The sequence below is a fragment of the Antechinus flavipes genome, chromosome 6 (assembly GCF_016432865.1).
Source record: "Antechinus flavipes isolate AdamAnt ecotype Samford, QLD, Australia chromosome 6, AdamAnt_v2, whole genome shotgun sequence".
In the NCBI taxonomy this organism is placed as follows: domain Eukaryota; kingdom Metazoa; phylum Chordata; class Mammalia; order Dasyuromorphia; family Dasyuridae; genus Antechinus; species Antechinus flavipes.
The window spans coordinates 160,819,641-160,840,355 of record NC_067403.1 but is presented as its reverse complement, the minus strand read 5'-3'; the positions used below and the strand labels follow the sequence as shown (position 1 = coordinate 160,840,355).

Sequence of the window (20,715 nt, the reverse complement as noted above, 5' to 3'; positions counted from 1 at the left end):
TCCTTTCTTAGATGGCAAGCAATGCAATATATGTTAAATGTACATTTCTTCTATATATTTCCACAATTATCATCAAAGCATATTTTATACTTTATTTTTAATACGTGTTTTCTTTTATAACATGACTAATATGGAAATATGTTTTGTATGACTGCACACGTATAACCTCTGTCAAATTGCTTGCCTCCTCAATGAAGAGGGAAAGGAAGGAAAGAATTTGGTACCTATAGTTTTACAAAACAAATGTTAAAAATTGTTTTTATATGTAATTGGTGGGAAATTAAATACTAATTTTAAAAGAAAAAATAATCTCCCAATACTTGACATGATTTTTTAAAGTAATGAAGCATACTATCAATAAATGTATTAATATTCTTTTAATTATAGCAAAATTACTTTCATATAAATAAAATTTAAATTATTTTCATCTCATTTTAATTTCTATTTTTGTGCCTATTTTGTAATGCACATAGGACTCTTTCACATGAAGAGTTGAGCCCTTCTCCTAGCCAAGAAAAATACCATTATATGCATTTTCCTTCTCATTCTCTATCCTGTCTTCTACAACAGTCTGTCCCCACTATTATCCCCATTCCCTCTTTATAATTTTTAATTTCTTACCATCTATCTGATCCCTCCTTGTTGGCCACAAATAGTCCTATGAGTACAAAACTTTCACTTGATCCAACAATTCACATCATTTCGTCACCACATTTCTCCTATTCTCTGCTCATTTCCCCTTCTCAAAACTACCTTCTTCTTCCACCTCTTCAACCCTTTTACCTGAGTACCTTGCCTTGTATTGTATAGAAAAAATTGAAGTCATTTCCTATGAGCTTCTTCCTCTTCCTCATTTCATTTCACTCGGATGTCTTCTGCCACTATCTCCTCCTTTACCCTGTCTTACATGATGGGATAGCCTAACTCCTTACCAAGGCTAATTATTCTACCTCCCTAAGAATTGCTTCTCTCTTCTTAACCCCTTACAATTTGGCTTTCCACCTCATTATCCCAACCAAAACTTATCTTTCCAAAGTTATCAATACACTTCCTGGATTTGTGAGTGCATTAGATTTAAAGGAAGAGCTGTGCAGCCATCAACTTCACTCTCACTTCCAAAGTCATCCATGTCCATTAATAAGACAAAAGTCAAAAAACCTGGCAACAGCTCAGAATTCAATGGATAATTTCAGTTTCAATGTCTAACCAAGTTTTAAGAGCTTCAGCCATCCTTACAGCCATTGCAACAATTGTTCTTATCTGTCTATTCCACGAGGAGAAATCTTCACACGCTTAGGGAAGATATCCCCCTAACTCACTGAAGGATTTGAGGTCTGTTGGTTATCCTCAACCTGGTTTTGCTTGTTTGTCAAGATAGTATTTCTCAGGGTGTCATCACTTTACATGCTATAGCTTCTTGGAGCCACAGGTAAGAGCTGAGTACCAGGTGGACACTAAACATGGATAAGCAGCCCTGAAAAGGGCTCAGCCAGGTTTCATACCAGGAATAGTAACCTGCTAAAATGCATGATCCCTATCCTCCAATTCTACTCTCTTCCTATCAAGTCTCAGTTTTGTTTTTAAATTGAAAGGCAAGATTCCAAAGTTAATTTAGGAGAGATTACATGATAGAACTAAAAACAACTGAGGAAATATCACAGTGCCATGATGAGTGCCATCAATGATCCAGGCTGATGGAATGAGAGGTACACATTCACAAAGAGAGCTCTGAGATCACACAGCTAGCGTTGTGGCATTTTATCTAAGGTTATTTCACTAAAGTGTTGCTAATTATTTAAGTAAAAGGAGGAATGATCATCACATCTGTTACCCTAACACAAGAAAAACTTTCTTTAAATGTTGAGCCAAATGTATTTATGTGAAACATATACTAACTAATTATTTAAGGGGCTAGAATCTTTGGCCAAAAGCTAATTAAACAGATATTAAATAGCCATCACTTTACAAGTATAAAATAGTATAGTTTCATGGACTTTAATCAAATCTCATAAGAGATCTTGTCATCTATAGAAGAAAAAAATCTAAAGAATATAAATTCACTGCAAAGGATGAAATTTAATTAGTTAAAGCAAGTATTAGCTGCAATTAAAAAATAATGTCCCTATACTCAACTAATTTAAAAAGTCAAAACAATCCTATTATATAGAAATACCTTATTAACACACATAAATATAGATATCTCATTTTCTAAGTGCTTTGACAAAGTGAGATCCATCAAATTACCTACAAAGATTCAACTCTTCACTGGCATGTCTCCTTCCTAAAATTTTTCTGGAATAGCAAGAGAAAGATTTTTTTTTGGGGGGGGATGGAAATCCTTTAAAAATAACTGCCATTAATGTTTCATTCTCTTTCATATAATCTTTTGTAAAGAGATTATAGGATCAAAGACTTATGAGCTTGAAAAGACCTTGAAAGTCACCTAATTCTACTTCCTTTTTTAATAAAGAAACTAAGGCCCAGAGAAATTAAGAGATTTGTCTTCGTAAGAAAGAAAAGAGTCACAATCTGAACCCAAGCACTCTAGGTCCAAATTCATTACTTTTTCTTGTCACAGATAGGAAAATAGATCAAAGGCTGGAAGGGTCCTTCTAGGAGTGTAACTGATATAAGATGAGTTAGTCCTGTCTGCTTATTTTACAAATAAGAAAACTAAGACTTAGAGAGATTAAATGATGTGGCTAAAGTCCTTGACTCTTATTGCAATAGAATTCCAAGTTCAACTTTCTTTCCACTGCCTCTCGTTGTCTCCTAAACCATTATTCCAGCATTCAGAATTCAACCAGATTCAAGGAAGAGGGAAGGAATCTACTATGTCAAGGACAACTGGCCACTGAACCAAAGAAAAGCCCACTCAATAAACTTTCATTTAAGTATCTCTATTCTTTTTTGTTTCTTCAGCAGTCCTTCCTTTCCTTGAAAAATCAGATTTTACCAGAATACAAACTTGATTGATCTGCATTCCTAGAGCTAGAAAAAGATCTGAGCTCTTTGTTAGTGAGAAAGAGTTATCTGTCTTAGGTTGTATCTCCCCTAAGAAGATGTATCTAATTCAATACTCAGCACAGTGACTGGAATATAGTAGGTACTTCATAAAAGCTTGCTAATATATATAAATATAGAAAGATATATTTTAATACAATGAACAACTGTTCAATAAGAATCAGAATGTTAAACTGAGGGTTCAAAATGGACCTAAGGAGACATTCAATCCAATCCACATCCAAAAACAACTGATCAGAGTCTCTGCTTGAAGACCTCCAAGGAAGGGTAATGTAACATTCAATACAGCAGTGCATTTGCTTAGGTCTGGCCTATTAATATGTTCTTTTTGTTTGTTTGATTTGATTAATTTTTATTTTCATGATCATTTCAAGCTTAAACTGGCCTTTCTGAAACTTTCTTTTATTGCTCCTGATTCTTCCCTCTAGGCACAATCCTTCCTCAAAGAACTAGTCATTCAAATACGTGAAGAGAGCTATCAGAATTCCATTTTAATCTTTTCTGCTCTAGATTCCTAGATTCACCAATCAATTGTGACCTAAATTTAAGGTTCTTAACCATCCTGGCTAGCTTCCTCTGAAGCTAAGCAATGAAGCTACAACTGAATCCCTTAGATATAATTCTCAAAGAAAAATCATTGGCCAAACAATTTGCAGTCAATTCCTGCTTACATTGGTGAAAAATGGAGACAGCCTTCCTCCCAAAAGACTATTTATAATTATGTGCTCGAAGATGGTACGATTTGGAAGATTTAAGCGGTAACTTTGAATAGAACATGTTACAAACTTTATCTAGTATTCATATTCACACTTTTCTACTGTCACTCACACTTTTCCTAAATTCCTGTTATTCATGATTTCCACTGAATTGTCACAATAAAAGCCAGAAAGTCTCAATTAAAAACTCTAATGGCTATGTATGTATTTAAGCACAGCAGTCTAAAGGATATTAAACCATTTAGTTGATTTAATATGGCTTGTCTATAGTCTTGTCTCATGGCAAAGAGTCCAGCTTATTATTTACTCAAGCTTAAAATGAGATTGCCCTAAATAATATATAATAAAGGTTCTTGCAAACTAAAATCTATGATCTGATTCTATCTATATTCCAAGATGACTCCATTTGGGGGATACATTTAATGTTTATAATATTTATTTGTTGTTATTAAGTTATTATTCCAGTTGTATCTAACTTTTCATGACCCCATTTGGGGTTTTATTCCAGAGATTCTAAAGTGGTTTGCCATTTCCTTTTCCACCTAATTTTACAGATTAGGAAACTGAGACAGACAGGGTTAATGACTTGCCCACAATCACAAAACTAGTATGTATCTGAGATCAGATTTGAACTCATGAAGGTGAGTCTTCCTAAGTCTAAGCCTTGAACTCTATCAGCTCTATCTCCTAGCTGCCCAAAGACAGCATGAAATAAATTCAAAAATAAATATTGAATTTTTCCTGGATGAATAGAAGAAATAGCACTTGTGAAAAAAAATAGAAAATATGATATCTCTTCTAATTTAATTTTAATTAAAATCCATTTTTGTTGCAAGATATTACAGGGGAATAAAAGAACTCAGTATTCCATAGACAACTGAATTATTTGAACATCCACCAAAGTTCAAATGCATAGGTCAACCGAATATTCCTAAAATGATTCTCTCAGTGATCATGAAGTTAAAAACTAATTTTGCCTTTTAACTACCAATCTAGAAAGTTGGATGTTACTGCCATGTACTTCATTCATATTCAAGGTATAAAATCAGGATGAAGTGATGTTGAAGAATTCTATTCAATTAACACTGGTCAGTATATCATATCTACTGAGTACATTCAGTATATCATGTCTACTGAGGACTGCAGCATCTCAAAGAACTTCACAATTACTGATTTTATTTTTAGACAAATATGTTAAGTAAATATACTACTGAAGTATATATGCTACATAAGTGTGACATAATAAAAATAAAAATAAGGAATACAAAATAATAGGAATTTTATCGTGCTCAGAAAACTAGTTCTGTGCTCATCACACTGCTTGTGATTACTTGATGAACCAAACAAACATTTACTAAATGTCTGTTGTATGCCAGACACTGTGTCTGGGGATTCTTAGGCAAAAATGGAACAGTTACTTCTCTCAAAGAGCTTTCATTTCCATTAGGCAAAAGAATATATACACATAAAGTAAGGGGGTGAGTATTTTATCAGCTTGGAGCAGGAAGCAATGGGTTAAAATCAAATAAGGCCTCATGATAGAAAAGGATTACTAAATGATCCAAAGGATCAAGGACTAAATGGTCCAAAGGCCTTATGAAGAGTAAGGCCTTAGGTTATGAATAACACAATCTAAGAATTGCAGGCTATTAGAAAGCAAGGGTGGTATTTTCTACATCATTTTGTACAGTTACAGATCTGAAGCTACCTTCTACATGCAGTGTCAAGGCCTTTCATCCATGAGGTTAAAGAAGATTTGTATCATTATACAACAAAGCTGAAGGTGAGTATATTAAGAGTTTGGAGAAAGATATAGTCAATGGCAGTGGTAGTTGCTAGAGCCAGACAATGAGACTATTATTTCTAACTCATAAAGGGATGGAAAATACTCAAAGGGTCTTTATGTTCCAATTTTCACCAAATCTATACTTTGGACTAAGCCAAAATCCCAAGGCCAGAGTTTTCAAGATAACTGATCCTATTAGAATTATGAGTCAAATATCCTATGAAAATTGTGTGTGTGTGTGTGTGTGTGTGTGTGTGTTTTTATATGTGTGTCTCTATTTCTCATTATACCTAGGTCCACAACATCAGGGCTCAAAATAGTATTTGAGATTAAGAATGAAAATTTTAGAGTCTAGGAGAGTATTAGATCAGACTCATGGTTATTTGAAAAATAATTGTTAATATTTTTCTTATTATTATGTATTGTCTATTCATTTATTGATTCTAGGCTGAGAGCAAAAACAACTATATGTAGTATCAACCTATATTTATTTGCATCTATATATGTAACCATTCTCAGAATGCTGAGTGATAAATTAGAGCTCATTACATCAAGTTTAAAAAGGTACTAAGTGGGCAAAAGCTCAAATACAAGATAAATCCATAGCACTAAAGAGAATCAAAACTAATGAAGAGAAAGTTGATGATTCTGAGAACAATAGAGAATTTGAAACTTATTCAGCATTCAGTAACTCCATAATTACATACATAACTGTGTAATTACAGTCAGCTATATATTTGGTCAGATGTTTAAGTCTTGAGTGTTTTTATGTCTTTTCATTAAGTCTGATCTCGTTTCCTCCTTCAGATCCCAAGTTACTCTAGGAGGAAATGTTGCTTTTTAATTATTTTGTGACTTTCATTCACAACATGGCACCATGAACTTCACTGAATGAACTATTTAATTGTTTCTAAAATGATAAATACGAAAACATATTTGAATAAAACAGGATGGATACTAAACTATCTGACTTTAAATTTGAGTTCATGTTACACTTCTAAAAACATCATACAGAAAAATTAGTCAATTACAAGTTTTTAAAAGCAATGGTATGTATATGTGTGTACATGCATGTACATGTGTGCATATATGTACATATACAAAGTATTTTGTTGTTCAGTCATTTCAGATGTAACCAACCCATTGTAACCTCATTTGGGGTTATATTGGCAAAGATACTGGAATGGTTTGTCATTTCCTTCTGTAGCTCATTTTACAGATGAAGAAACTGAGGCAAACAGAGTTAATTGATTTTCCCAGAGTCACAACAGTATTAAGAGTCTGTGGCAAGATTTGAACTGAGGTTCTTCTGACTCCAGATCTGGAACTCTATTAGCTCCTCTACAAAGAGAGGGTGTGTGTGTGTGTGTGTATGTATGTATGTGTATGTGTGTGTGTATGTGTGTGTGTATGCATGTATATTTATATGCATATGTGCCATGTATGTGAATACATGTATACATGTATATATGTTGGGCTGAATATTCTTTTTCTCTTCAAGAATATGCAATTAAGTATAAATACTATAGTTGAATATATCAAAGGTCTAAATGAGCAAATGTTCAGGTCCCTATTGTCCTGAATTCATTTCATTACAATCACATTATTTTTAACTTACATTTTAAAAATTCACATTAGAATATAACACTTCTAGCAAGAAGTTTAGAATTTGGCCATCAATATGACAAATTATGACAGTTTTAATGTTTTAATATAGGTGATGGTTGTTGTTTTTATTTTTAACAACTAGTCAAATATGACAAAAAGCTCGTTATAGCTATAATTTATTTTTTAAAAATCTGAATTTTTGAGAACAATATATAATTCCATTTTCTTATTCCCAACTATCTACTAAACTATATATAACTATCTACTAAATACATAGATGTTTATATTTATATATGTGTGTATGCATGTATATATACATGCATATATATTCTAAATATTGACTGATTTTCACTAAGGTTTAAAATAATGTTATGAGAATTTTTATTTTCTTTTATTCATTTTTGTTATTTAGGGTTCAGGGTTACTTCTCTTATCAAGGAAGCTATTGAGTTGGCTGAAATATATTCTATAAGTTGTAAATTTTTACTTAATACCCCAAACATTACTTAGATAAGAAGCCAAAAGACTTCCCAAAGTAATTTATTTGCAGAAGGATCCCCACAGTGATCTCCAACTCAGTAGGAATTATTTCCCCCATAACATTAACATTTATTGAAACAGTAATATATAATACACAAAAGTTCAGCATAAAAGCTTTCTAAAAAATCAATGTATAATAAGATGTTAGACATGCACTGCTTCCCCAATTATCATCATCCAAAATACCACTATTCCAGGCAACAACCCATCCTGTGTAACACTGCTCCAGGTCTACTCCAAGCCAACTCCTCTTCTCTCTGCACCTCACCCTAGTTCTAGCCATTTCTTCCTGAACCTCCAAAACCTACCTCTAATCTTGTTGAAAAGCACTACCAGATGAAGTGAGCAGAAATAGAGTGGTTAAGGATGATTTGAAGCAAAAAATAATAATAATAAGTAAAATTTTTTAAAAGGACTATTTGAGGCAAAGGGAACTAAAAATAAAAGGCTGAACCATTATTTAGTGTGCTTTCTCACAAATTCTTCCTCCCCCCAAACCAATTATTTATTTAGACTAGTAAATACCCTTATAAAGAGAAGAGTTATTGAAAGTTGTGATTCATCCTTGGGTTGAATCCACATGACTGGCTACTGACCCAGTATTCTCTGAATATGCTAAGGAGGGAACTCATCCAATGGCTGTTCCTCTTCCTTCCAACTTTAAAAACTAAGGATGACTCTGAGGTTTCCGGAAGGTCAGATGGGGGGATGCCCTTCCTGGCCATTAAGCCACAGCTGTGAGCACATATCCTGCCTAAGCAAACCTGTGCCTGTGTAAGGACTGGCTCCTTTCCTGACTTCTTTCCTTTGGAATAGAGCCTTGTAAGAATTTGAAAGTCCTGGAGGTTTAAAATCTCAGTGAAAGCATCACTAACAAGAAAGTCAGAATTAGGGGCATTCCCTGCGCAAATGGCCAAGGTGGGCAGAAAGGGGGGCTTGACTGAATCAGGCAATTCAATCACCATGACTACAACATTAACAGCAGCAGGAGGCTTGTGCCAAGTGAGGAAGCAACCTCAAAAAAACAGCCACTGGAAATTTTTCTTACTTGACTTTTCAATGGAAAGGAAATGTAAAATGACTAACAATGTTTCCAAAACTATGCTGTAACCAGACTTGAATATTAGCCTTTCGAATAATACTGTATTATACTGTATACTTATACTGATAAGATATTCATATGCATTATGAGTTTTATGTATCAAATCATTTTTCTGTTTTGGGAATAGGTTTTTTCTCATATCTTATTCATATTTCCATAATGAATATTCTTTTTTACTTTTTCCATCTCTGAAGAAAGAATATAATCAATCAGTCAAGAAACATATATTAAGGTTTAATATACTAGGGACTATATAAAAACACTAGATTAAAAACTAGACAAAAGTTAGTCTCTGCTCTCAAGGAGCTCAAAACTAACAGAATAGACAAGCAAACAAACATGCACAAAATACATACTGGATGAAAAATTGGAAATAATGAACAGAAGGAAGGCATTAGAATTAGGAGGAAATGAGGAAGGCTTCTAGTAGAAGTCAGGATTTCAGTGGGGTGTTGAAGAAAGCAGGGAAACCGGGAGGTAGAGATGAAGAGGGGGAGCATTCCAAGCATGGGAATAACCAGAGAAAATGCCTAAAGAGATGGAGCATCTTGGTCTTGAAATGGCAAGTAGGCTGGTGACACTGAATTGGGTGAGGGAGAGGAAGAAGGCATAAGGTATAAGAAAAGTGGAGAACGACGCTAGGATATGAAGGGTTTTGAAGGCCAAACAGAACATTGTATATTTTATTATTTCACTAGAGGCAATGGTAATGACTGTAAATAGCACCTCTAAGAAGTTGAGGAGGAGAAAATAAGGATTGGGAGAATGGGGAGCCTAAATCCTCTGATGAGAGGTCAGGCTAACATGGACATGAACTGTGGACAACAGATGTCAGGCAAAGGACAGTGATTGGAGCAGACTGCCAACTGAGTAGTAACTAGACAAACCAGCCCTGAGCTACACATACACATAAAACACACACATGCATATATATGCAGAAAGTTCAAAAGTCTTATATTCTGTACCAATGAAATGTTCTGCCTCACACAGTGGAACCAAAGAAGCGGTTCAAACGAAATACTGACACAAGATTAAAAGACCTAAAATTCACTGAGGACAAAACAATAATAAGATATTAAAAGAATATTAGTTAAAACATTTTTACACTCTGAAATTTCTATATAGCATGTCCCTAAAACATGCAGTGTCACTGAGTAGAGTTGGCAAGGCTAGACAGTTTAATTGACCTCAAATGGCTTGCTAATATTCTTTTGTAAAATGTGCATTTTTTTTTTACTCAATATTCTTTCATTGAATTCCCTTTGGCCCAACTATGCCACTGGAAGATTTATACACAAAAGAGACTAAAGAAAAGGAAAACATGCTTATAAAATACAAACATATTTATAGTTGCTCTTTCTCTTTTGTGGTGGTGGTGAAAGAAAGAAAGAAGGAAAGAAACAAAGGTATTGCCCTATCACTAAGAAACAGCTGAATAAATTGGGGAACATGAATATAATAATGTTATAAGAAATGAAGATGAAGAAAAAGATGATTTCAAAAAAGATGTAGAAAGATTTACAGGAGATGGTGGAGAGTGAAATGAGTAGAATCAGAAAAACCATTTGTATAATTGCATTAATGTTATGAAAATGAACAATTTTGAGGATTTTTATAAATTAATGGTGAATCATGGAGAACCAGAACAATTTATCTATAATCTCAATGTTTATCTGTCTGTATCTCTCTCTTTCTCTCCCCTCCTTACCTCCCTCCCTTCCTTCTCCCTTCTTCTCTTCCTCCCTCTTCCCTTTCTCTTTCCCTTTCCTTTCCTCTCCCTTCCCCACTCATACACATACACAAAACCAAACATACATACACAAACACAACTACATTTACTGTAGCTACCGAAGAAATTTGTTTTGATTAACTATGTATATATTTTACACACATATTCCCCATAAAAGGGAACAGAAGAGAGAGAAATAGATTTCTCTTTATTTTTTTTAATTTTAAGATGGAAGGGGTACAACAAAAGAGACCTATTGTATGTATTTTCAGTTGACTTTATTATAAAAGATCTCCTATGAAGTTGGAGTAATTTGTAAATTTTTGTAATATAAAAGTATCCCTAAATAAATCATACCCAATAAATGATTTTAAAAAGAAGCAAAATGTACAAGGGTACTAAGATTCAAGAACTCATATATATTTTAGGTTCTTGAAAATTTTTCTTTTCTTCTTTTTTTTTTTTTTTGTTCTTTCCCTTCCCCTCTCTCTTTTCACATAGTGAGTGCTGTGGTAAGTGCTCTGACCAAAGGAATATAAATTTTGGTCAGTGAAACCTCCTAAGATATCACTGTAGCTCTCATTGAATGAGGAACAATAGGTCCCTGGGTCAATCTCTATTTGGTCATCATTTGGGATCTGTTTGGCTCAGGGTGAAAGTAAACAGCAATTGTTTCAGTTTTGGCCAGAAACCCTGAGGGTCTGTCCCTTCCAAACTGATTTTTTTTCTGACTAGGTAAAAAAGGCCATTCTCTGCCTCATCTTTTTTTTTTTTTTTTTTTAACCTAGGCTTAATTACTGATAGGCCATTGCCTCAGTCAAACTGAAAACAGTTAAAGACCTCAGCTTAAAAAGACCAAGGTCTCCCCATAGCATCCAAAGCCATTTTTAGTCATATAGTTATCTATATTTTTGCCACTGGACTCAGATGGCTGTGAAGGATAGAGTGAGACTGGTAACGTTGCACAGCCTTCTGGCACTTAAATCTAATTTACTGGCATGTCACAGCATCACCTCCCTGAAATCATGGTCCTTGATGAGAATAAATGACAAAAAACAACAAGAATGTTCTTGAAAAGTACATTCTTATTTTCCTTATAAAATGAAATTGTCTTTCCTTTTCAAATGATAGGTGTCAGAGAACATTCTTATTTGTTACTTCAACATGCATTCAAATGATGGTTAGGCAGATCTACTACTGAAAATCATCTATTCAGCTATTATTAAAGCATTTTGCAATAATGCCAGCACCATTCATCTATTCATTCATTCAACTATACATGTTCAATCCATATTTATTGAGTAGATTAATAAGACTACTATTTTACAAAAGGTAATTAAATTATTTTGGATAGATAATGATATTCATCTTAATTGTCCATCACTGAAAACAGAAGCTACATAGATAGCAATGTACTTTATATTACTGTTCAAACTTTTCCAAATGGTCTGCAATAATATACTTTTTAGATGACAAAAATAAACTATAAGAATACCACCTGACATTCTTAACATTAATAGGGACAATGACTGTCCTAATTTCAAAATAGGTTAATAAGAATAATCCAATATGTATGTGTATGTTTGTCACATGAGTGTGTATATATGCATGTCTGTACATGCTTCTCCGTATCTTTTTCTAAATAATAATAGCTAGAATTCCCATATGTGTGTTTCAAGATTTGCCAGGATTTAGAACAGAGGCTATGAATTGTTCTCATTACTGGATCCATTTGGCAGACTTGAAAAACTGACTCTTTCCCCAAAACAGTTTTAAATTCACAGAATAAAATTCAAAAGGTTACAAAGGAATCCAAATATATCAAAATAAATCTATTAAATATTTTTAAAATGTTTATCTAGATTCACATAAACTTTTTTTTAACTTTTTAAAATACTTTATTTCTCTGTTATCACTACCAAAATTTCAAAAATGAGTTATTCCCTGCAATTAATAGGACTAAATTTTACTGAGTAGCAATGTTGGGGGAAAACCATTAAAGAGTGATATATTCTCAATGTTTTCCCCTAAAGTTTCTCTTATATCAAAATAAAATCATGAAAATGTTTCATTATACAGAATATTACAGCTCAAGAAGTACTAAATTCTCTATGTGAAAAGACAGTTAACAAAAAGCCACTGTTCCCATTAGAGAACAAATATGACCATGTCATATCTGAAACAACTGGAGTTTTTGTCCTACAACATCTCAGCACAAATCATTTCACCACAGAGACTTTTATCAGCCAGAGCTGGCCTGGGTAAGTGCCATTTTGGTTCACACGTTAACCCTAAGCTCTAAGATATCATAGAAAATACTGGATTAGAATCTCATTTCAGAGACAGAATTACAAGTATCTATATTGGGAATTTTATTTTAAACCTAAATGTATATATAGGCTTAAACCAATTCTAAATCTTACCCCAAAAATTAAAAACAGTTTTTTATGCCCCATTAACCAACTAATTTACAGAAAAAACAGACATTTACATTTTTAATGAATAAGTGTTTGATATATCAATGAAAGTATTTTATTCAGATCAATCTGTCTAATGTACATCAAGGGAATTACATGAGGAAGAAAGGAAATATTTTAACCAAAATTCCATATTTACCATTTAGTATCATTTTTCTCAAACATAATTGCAAAACATATGTCTATATGTTTTATGTATTATGTGTGTAGGCATATGTGTGTATATACACACACACATACATGTGTATATATGTGTGTGTGTATGGGTATGTGTATACATATATGTATAAAGATATATATACACACTTATATAATTTTAACTTATTATCATTATTATTATTTACAAAGAACTTACTCTCCAACTTCATGCAGGACAGGTGCTGGACAGAGTATAAAGTTCGACTGCACACTTACTGGTTTTACACCTAGAAAATAAGGTATTGATAAATTAATAAATAATGATACTATAAATTTTCATGAATTCAAATGTAAGACATGCAAACTGGATTAAATTTGTTGGAAAACCGTAAGTGTTCCAACAGAAATATGGATAGACAAGTTTCTTCCTTTTGGAAAAAAATTAGCAAAAGATGGGAAAGAGAAAGAGAGAGAAAGAAATCAATCATATATGATCAATAAGCAATCCTGACAGAGCATTCATTATCCTATTTTTATAAGAAAAATTGACACATGATGTCTGATAATATGAAATTATATGAATTATTTCCTTTTTTTCAATTTTGAAAAGACAGCCCAATATTCTCTATGAACACATAACTTTATAACAGGAAATAATGATAGAAAGGGAAATAATACAAATGATCTAAGGGAAAAAAAACTGAATTTAAAATTTAGTTAAGAATTTTTTAAAATTTCTACCAACAATAACTTTCTCTTCCCTCCTAATCATTCCTCTCCATATACATCTATATTCTTTCTTCTACTTCACTAAGATTGGTGACAACTAGTAAAATCAATCACTCTCAGTTCCTTCCTTCATTATTCAAAACTTCTCAACATCATCATTGACTCTCTCCTGATTCCCTCTTATCAAAGATGAGATCTTTCTTACTAAGATTAATTCTTCTATACCAAAACACTCGATCCCATGGGTCTTCAACTTATCCCAATATGATCTTCTCCTAATAATGTCCTTTAATTAGCCTCTCTTCATTGAGTGTTTTAAATTTGTCTAAAATTTGTCTAAAAACAAGACCTCTTAGCCCTGACCCAATTACTGTTTCATCTCTCTTTCCTTTCAAAGATAAACTTTAAAAAAAATTTATATATATGTATTCTTTACTTCCTCACTTTACATTTTTTTGTTCATCACAAAATTCTTTGTCCAAATCATAAAATATAATTCCTCTCTAGTCCTTATCTGCTTAAAGTTCTTGATATGATTGCCCACTCCCTGATATCCCAGATAATCACTAACTTGATTAGTGAGAGAGCTTCTTCTACTTTTTTTTTTCTTTAGCCACTTCTTAGTTTCCTTCTAAGACTTCTCCATATCATCCTGACCATTTAAGAGTTCTTCAAGAGACTGTCCTCAGTTCATTTCATTCCTCTTTGGCACTTACATTCTCTGAGAAGCTTTTAACTACTTTTCTATGTTGATGGCTTATAAATTTATAATTCCAATACCAATTTTTTTTTTACCTCCAGATTCATATAACCAATTGCCTATAGGATTATCTCATCTAGGTATGCTATCAGTATTTTAAGCTCAGAAAGTTGAAAAATTAGCATTTATTCCCTAAGTCTCCTACCTTCATCATGTATACCTAGGATGTCCCCATTCTCCCATATTCATGATCAAAGGGTTTTATGATTTTTCCTATTTATTATATCCAATCAATTACTAAGTATTATTTTTTCTGCTTCTTAAAAGTCACTAGGTAGGACAGTAAATAGAATGTTAGACCTAGAGTCAAGCTCAAATTTTGCCTCAGACACTTAGTAGCTAGGTTCTTTTGGATTACATTACATTGTTTTTAGATGATAAAGGAAAACTTTGAACAATAACAAAGTATATTGCTATCTATTATTAGGTAGCCTCTGTTTTCAGTGATGAGCATTTAAAATGAATATCATATCTATTCAAAAGAATTTAAAAAGCAATTGGTCAATTGTCCTCTATCTTCTCAATATCTTCACCTGTAAAATGTGCATAATGTCAGAACCTACCTACTCAAAGATATTGTGAAAATTAATGAAATAATATTAGCAAAGTGCTTAGAACATTGTCAGGCATATAGTAAAGTGCTTAATAAATGCTTATTTCCTTCTGTCTCTCCTTTCTTTCCCTTTCCTTTCTTTCCCATTCTTTCCTTCATTCTTCCTCCTTCTGTGCTTTCACCTTTCTTTATACATACTGGTACATATGTGTTTCTGTTTGTCTGTCTGTGTGTGTCTCTATTTCTACACATAGAAATCACCCTAATTCAAACCTTTATCACTTCTCACCATTACTGCTTCAATAATTACTGACTCAGGTCTCCCTCCCTTTAATCATTCCCCCACACAGTTTCCACAATGAAATATCAAAGCAAAGATCTGACAATTAAACCTTGCTTTAAAACTTCCAGAGCCTAGTGGTAGCTCACATATATAGTCTCTATGGCTGAAGAAGATAAAGCTGGTGCATTGCTTGAGTTCGGAACTTCCAAGGTAAAGTGGGTTATCAGTCAGGTACCTTTATCTGTAAAGGGTTCTTCTCCAATATGGTAAGTCCCCATGAGAGGAGTGAGCATCACCAGCCTGCCTGTCTAAGGAAGGCCAGAATAACTTAGGTTACAAAAATGAAGCAAGTTATTTCCATATCAATCACTATTGGGAGGTGACCCACAAGTGAGGATTTCCACTGCATATTCAGCCTGGATAATATGGAAAGAACCAGTACATATATGTTTTGATTTCAGCATAAAATGTGTTAAACATTTAAAGCTTCTTGACAGTTCCAATGGAGCAGTAATGAGCTGAACCAGCTACACCCAGTGAAAGAATTCTGGGAGATGACTAAGAACCATTACATTGAATTCCCAATCCCTATATTTTTGCCTGCTGGCATTTTGGATTTCCTATACAGGCTAATTGTACAATATTTCAGAGTCCGATTCTTTTTGTACAGCAAAATAACGGTTTGGTCATGTAAAAAAAAAATAAAGCTTCTTGACAATCTGGTTCCAACCAATATTTCCAGATTTATTCCATATTAGTTTCTTTTACATGCTCTATACTCCAGATAAACTAGTCCACTAATTGTTCCCTGGTTATGACATTCATCTTTTGTCTATATGATTTTGTATTTTGTCCTTACCCCTGCATCATGAAATACTTAGCTTTCTCTATATCTCAACTCCTACACAAGATCTATCCCCATCCACAGTATTGGCACATAGAAGTTTACATCGCAAATGCTTTTGGAATGTTGAATGAGTAAGGGAGATTCCAAAGCTTCATAATGTAGTTCTTGCATCATTACTAAAACAAGCATAAATCAAAATAATAAAAATAAAACTATTTACCTAAGAGATTTTGGACTTTAGGAGTTCCAAAGAGAAAGGGATTATTTTTATTCTGATAGACTACGGAAGTCAAAATTTGGCTGAGAAGTTAAGAGATGAATCTGTTCACAAACTCATTTGAAGCTGACTTGTTTAATGCCATACAAAGACTTTTCTTAACATTTCTAAGTCCTATAAAAAGGACATGCTTATTTCATGTCTAATTTATCTAGTTAATGGACTATTCAATGTAACTTTAAGAGTGATATTTTAGAATCAAAATGGTGAGGCTAAGGAATTAAATAAACAACAATTTCAATATTTTGGAGCTTCACCAGTAACCAATTAGTACCAACAGAGAAAAAAAAAACATTATGTCTGGATATTTTCAAAAACCTGTGCCAGACAGCAAAAGTAACCCAGTTGACACAGAGCATAAACTTGCAGCGAGCAAAAGCCAGATATGGAAAAATGTTTTAAAGGGTCACAGACCCACAGGAAAAGTCAATCAAAGGTCATATAAATTTTTAAAAAGCAACTTAATTTAACTAAAACTTCTTTTGATATACACCTTATACACACACATGCACACACACATGTGTGCGCGCACACACACACATATATGTACACATAAAAAAAAAGATAGGCAAAAAAGAAAAATTAACAGATAGGAGGATAAACCCTGAGGCTATCAATTAACATTCAGAGCTATATTGTGTTTTTATACCTAGAGACATCATTTTTCTGAGTATTTTTAATAACAACTGCAAAAAAGTAAATTAAGGGCTAGATTCTTCCAGAATCTAAAGGTCTCCCTTCTCTGAAATATATGAAATTGTCTCTGAAAACAATACTTCATATTTTGTCATGCACTCAAATATAATAAATAAGAGATAGCTTCCAGTGATAAGAATAAGAATAACATGCAACTAGTTGACATATGTGATATAGATTAGCATCAATTAATCAAATAACAGTAGATTAACCACCTACTATAGTTCAAAGACTGTGATAAGCACTGAAGATATACACACAAAGAATAAAGCACTCCCTACTCACAAAGACTTTATAATATAATATGAAGGCAAAAAAAGATATCAATATCCATAAAGAATGCAAATAAATATGAGGTAGTTAAATAAAGGGGAGTTTGGGAAGGAGGACACTAGAAATAAGGAGACTCATAAAAGCAGGTGGTATTACTCTATCATAAAGGAAAAGTGAGATTCTAGAAAGTAGAAAAAGGAGTGCATTCTACAAGTATAAGGCATGGCCAGAGCAAAGGTACATAGACCCTAGAGATGACTTTACTGGTTTCTTTTATTATTTTTATATTATACATATATGTGTGCATATGTATATAATTTTATTCTATTTTATATTTTGTTTTATATATGTATGTGTACATATGTATTTGTGTATAGATATATATTTGTCCCAACTAATATTTCCCAATGACTCTTCATTTCATAGTGCTTTTCTTCTATTAATTATTTCCTATTTATCATGTATATAGCTTGCTTTATTTATAATTGCTTGCATATTATCTTCCTCTTTAGAGTGTGAGGAACTTGAAGTAAAGCTTAAGGATAGAAATTGTCTCTTGCCTTTTTTTTTTTAATCTCAGCACTTAGCACGTCATTTGGCACATAATACATAGACCCTTTACAAATATTTATTGATTGATTGAAAAGGAAGTACCATGTGTGAGGAACAGAGAGTTTAATTTAACAAGGTCATAGAGTATAGGAGTTAGAAGCAATATCTAATGGAACTAGAGAGGGATTTGAGAATTTGAAGGCTAGTATTAATGATTAAAGTTGCAATTTGCTTACAAAAAAGTCAGGGGATAGGATCAAACTCTGGATTCAAAACAAAAAAAAGCAAACATGTTAAACAGAATTTGTGTGTGCCTGTCCTTTGAAAACAGCTTTAAATATCTGAGTCTTAAAATTAGAAGTTATGCTAAAGATTATCTCTTCAACTACCAACTGCAGGAATTACTACACTGGAGTCAATGAAGAAAGGCTTCTTTTTCTTCACAAGTGGAAAAAAATATCAATATACCATCTCTTTCTAATAAATAGGAATTTTTCATGACATTTCATTCTGTTTTATTCTAATACAGAAGTAATTCTGGAATGATGAAAATACTTACTCATAGTATATGTTTCATTTACAATAAAGGTACAGGAGGCACTTTCACTTCTGCCCACTGCAAACCCTCTTCCTCTCAGCACGATTTGAAATTCCTCTAAAAAATAAAATGAAAATAAACATTTTTCATTTCAATATTTTTAAAAGTTAGCAATAGCAAAAGACAACTGAAGTATTAAGTAGGCAGGTTTAAATGTCTTCATGTGGTGATGATGATGTCTTGCCAGGTATTTTTATATGCTTACAAATGTCTTTTTCAAACCCCACAATATCCCCGGGAATAGATATTATTATTATCTCAATTTTACAATTAAGTAAAAAGTGAGGCAAAAGGTAATAGTGACTCACACAACTAGTAAGTGTCTGAGGCCTGATTTGAATTCATGGCTTATTAATTCCAGGCTCAGGATGGTATCCACTGTGCCATCTAGTTACCCCCATAATAATTAGCAATATCAAAATAATTCCATTTCTATACCAACAAAATCTTTAGATCCTCAGTGAAATAGCCAATAATGACACAATGCTTTTAAAAAAAACTAAAAAATATTAAATTAAATTGTAGAGTGGCAGTGACCTGGAATTCTTGACAAGTCCAAGATCTGGCAAGCTGAAAACCAAGCACTGAGTACTGGTTCAATGATTGGCTAGACTTCTGTTATTTGTACACAGCCCAAACTAAACCCAAACAAACTCATTGCCAGGTAAGCCACAGAATGATACCTTTTACCATTAAAGCAAACTGAAAAATTACCAACTGACTTTTAAAGAGGTTGCCAAAAATGTCTTTGGAGGAATTACATCACTGAAGTTGCACATCTTTGAAATACTGAAAAGTATTTGTCAAGTGTTGACTAGTTAGTAAAACTGAACTGAAATCATCAACGCAGCAACTATTAGCCAGAGAGGAAATAAACTTCTCTGGGTTCCCTTCTAAATAATAACATCTGGGATTCATATAGTGATTCATGGTTTGCAATATTTTTCGCTAACTTACGTGAACTCATTCAAGCATTTAGGATAAGAGTTCTTAACTTTTATTGTTGTTATAAATGTACAAAATAAAATATATCAGATTAAACAGGAAATTAATTACATTGAAAAATATTTTTATTTATTTATTTTTTAAATAATTTTTTATTGACAGAACCCATGCCAGGGTAATTTTTTACAACATTATTCCTTGCACTCACTTCTGTTCCAATTTTTCCCCTCCCTCTACTCATCCCCTCCCCCAGATGGCAAGTAGAAAAAAAAATTTTTTTAAATACCAAAGTCATGGACACTAAGTTAAGAATCCCTGCTTCAGTGAACTAATATTTTTCTGGCTTGGATCCACAGAGAAAGTAAACTTTGAGTCCTCTCTAGACATGTAATAGGTGTGCAACAACTTAACTTTGGGAAACTTAACTCCTCAGTTTCCCAAATAGCTTTCTAAGACCATAATTTATAGGAAAGATGCTCATTTATGCTGATAAGAATTGTTTCCACACAAGTGAAACTACTTTGGATCAAAACAGATTCCCTGTGAGAAATATTCAAAATTTCACCAGTTTCAAGTCAAGTAGCAAACAGTTAATCTACCCAGAAGATATGTAATTCCTTTGTCCTTTGATCATCGAACTTTGGTCTATTAGACCATTACTAATGACTGTATTTAGGTAAAAAGCACTGGGCTAATCTTTATAAAGTAGATAGTAAAACAAATAAAAGCAATATTTTAAAATATTTTCGAAAATATTTGAATTGTTACTAGCTCTAATTATATGGATAGCATGTCTACATCACTAAATTAGTAATCAAAGACTTTTTATTTGAATTTTGGTTCCATCATATTGTGTGTGTGTGTGTGTGTGTGTGTGTGTGTGTGTGTGTGTATAAGGGTTTCATCACTTCACTACTACAGGTCTTACTTTCTTCATCTTTAAAATGAATGTGGTTGATGACTTAGTTTCCTTCAGAAAGTATAAATATACATAAATAACTATTAGTAAAAAAATTTAAACTAGGAAATATTCCAGGGATATGATTCATACAGTGAAGTTGCTACAAATGGTCACAGATATG

The 20,715-nt window shown here is 32.9% G+C and overlaps 1 protein-coding gene across 2 annotated transcripts in view; it reads right to left on the bottom strand.

The window, feature by feature from the left end:
* The window catches only part of ANTXR2 (ANTXR cell adhesion molecule 2), a 221,844-nt gene that overhangs the window by 134,621 nt on the left and 66,508 nt on the right, over positions 1-20,715 (bottom strand). For both annotated transcript variants that reach the window (XM_051966005.1, XM_051966006.1), the window contains exons 9-10: positions 18,650-18,745; positions 13,338-13,407 (exon numbers count right to left, since the gene is read on the bottom strand). In XM_051966005.1, the coding sequence (XP_051821965.1) occupies positions 13,338-13,407; positions 18,650-18,745 (166 nt within the window). The remainder of the gene's footprint in view (positions 1-13,337; positions 13,408-18,649; positions 18,746-20,715) is intronic.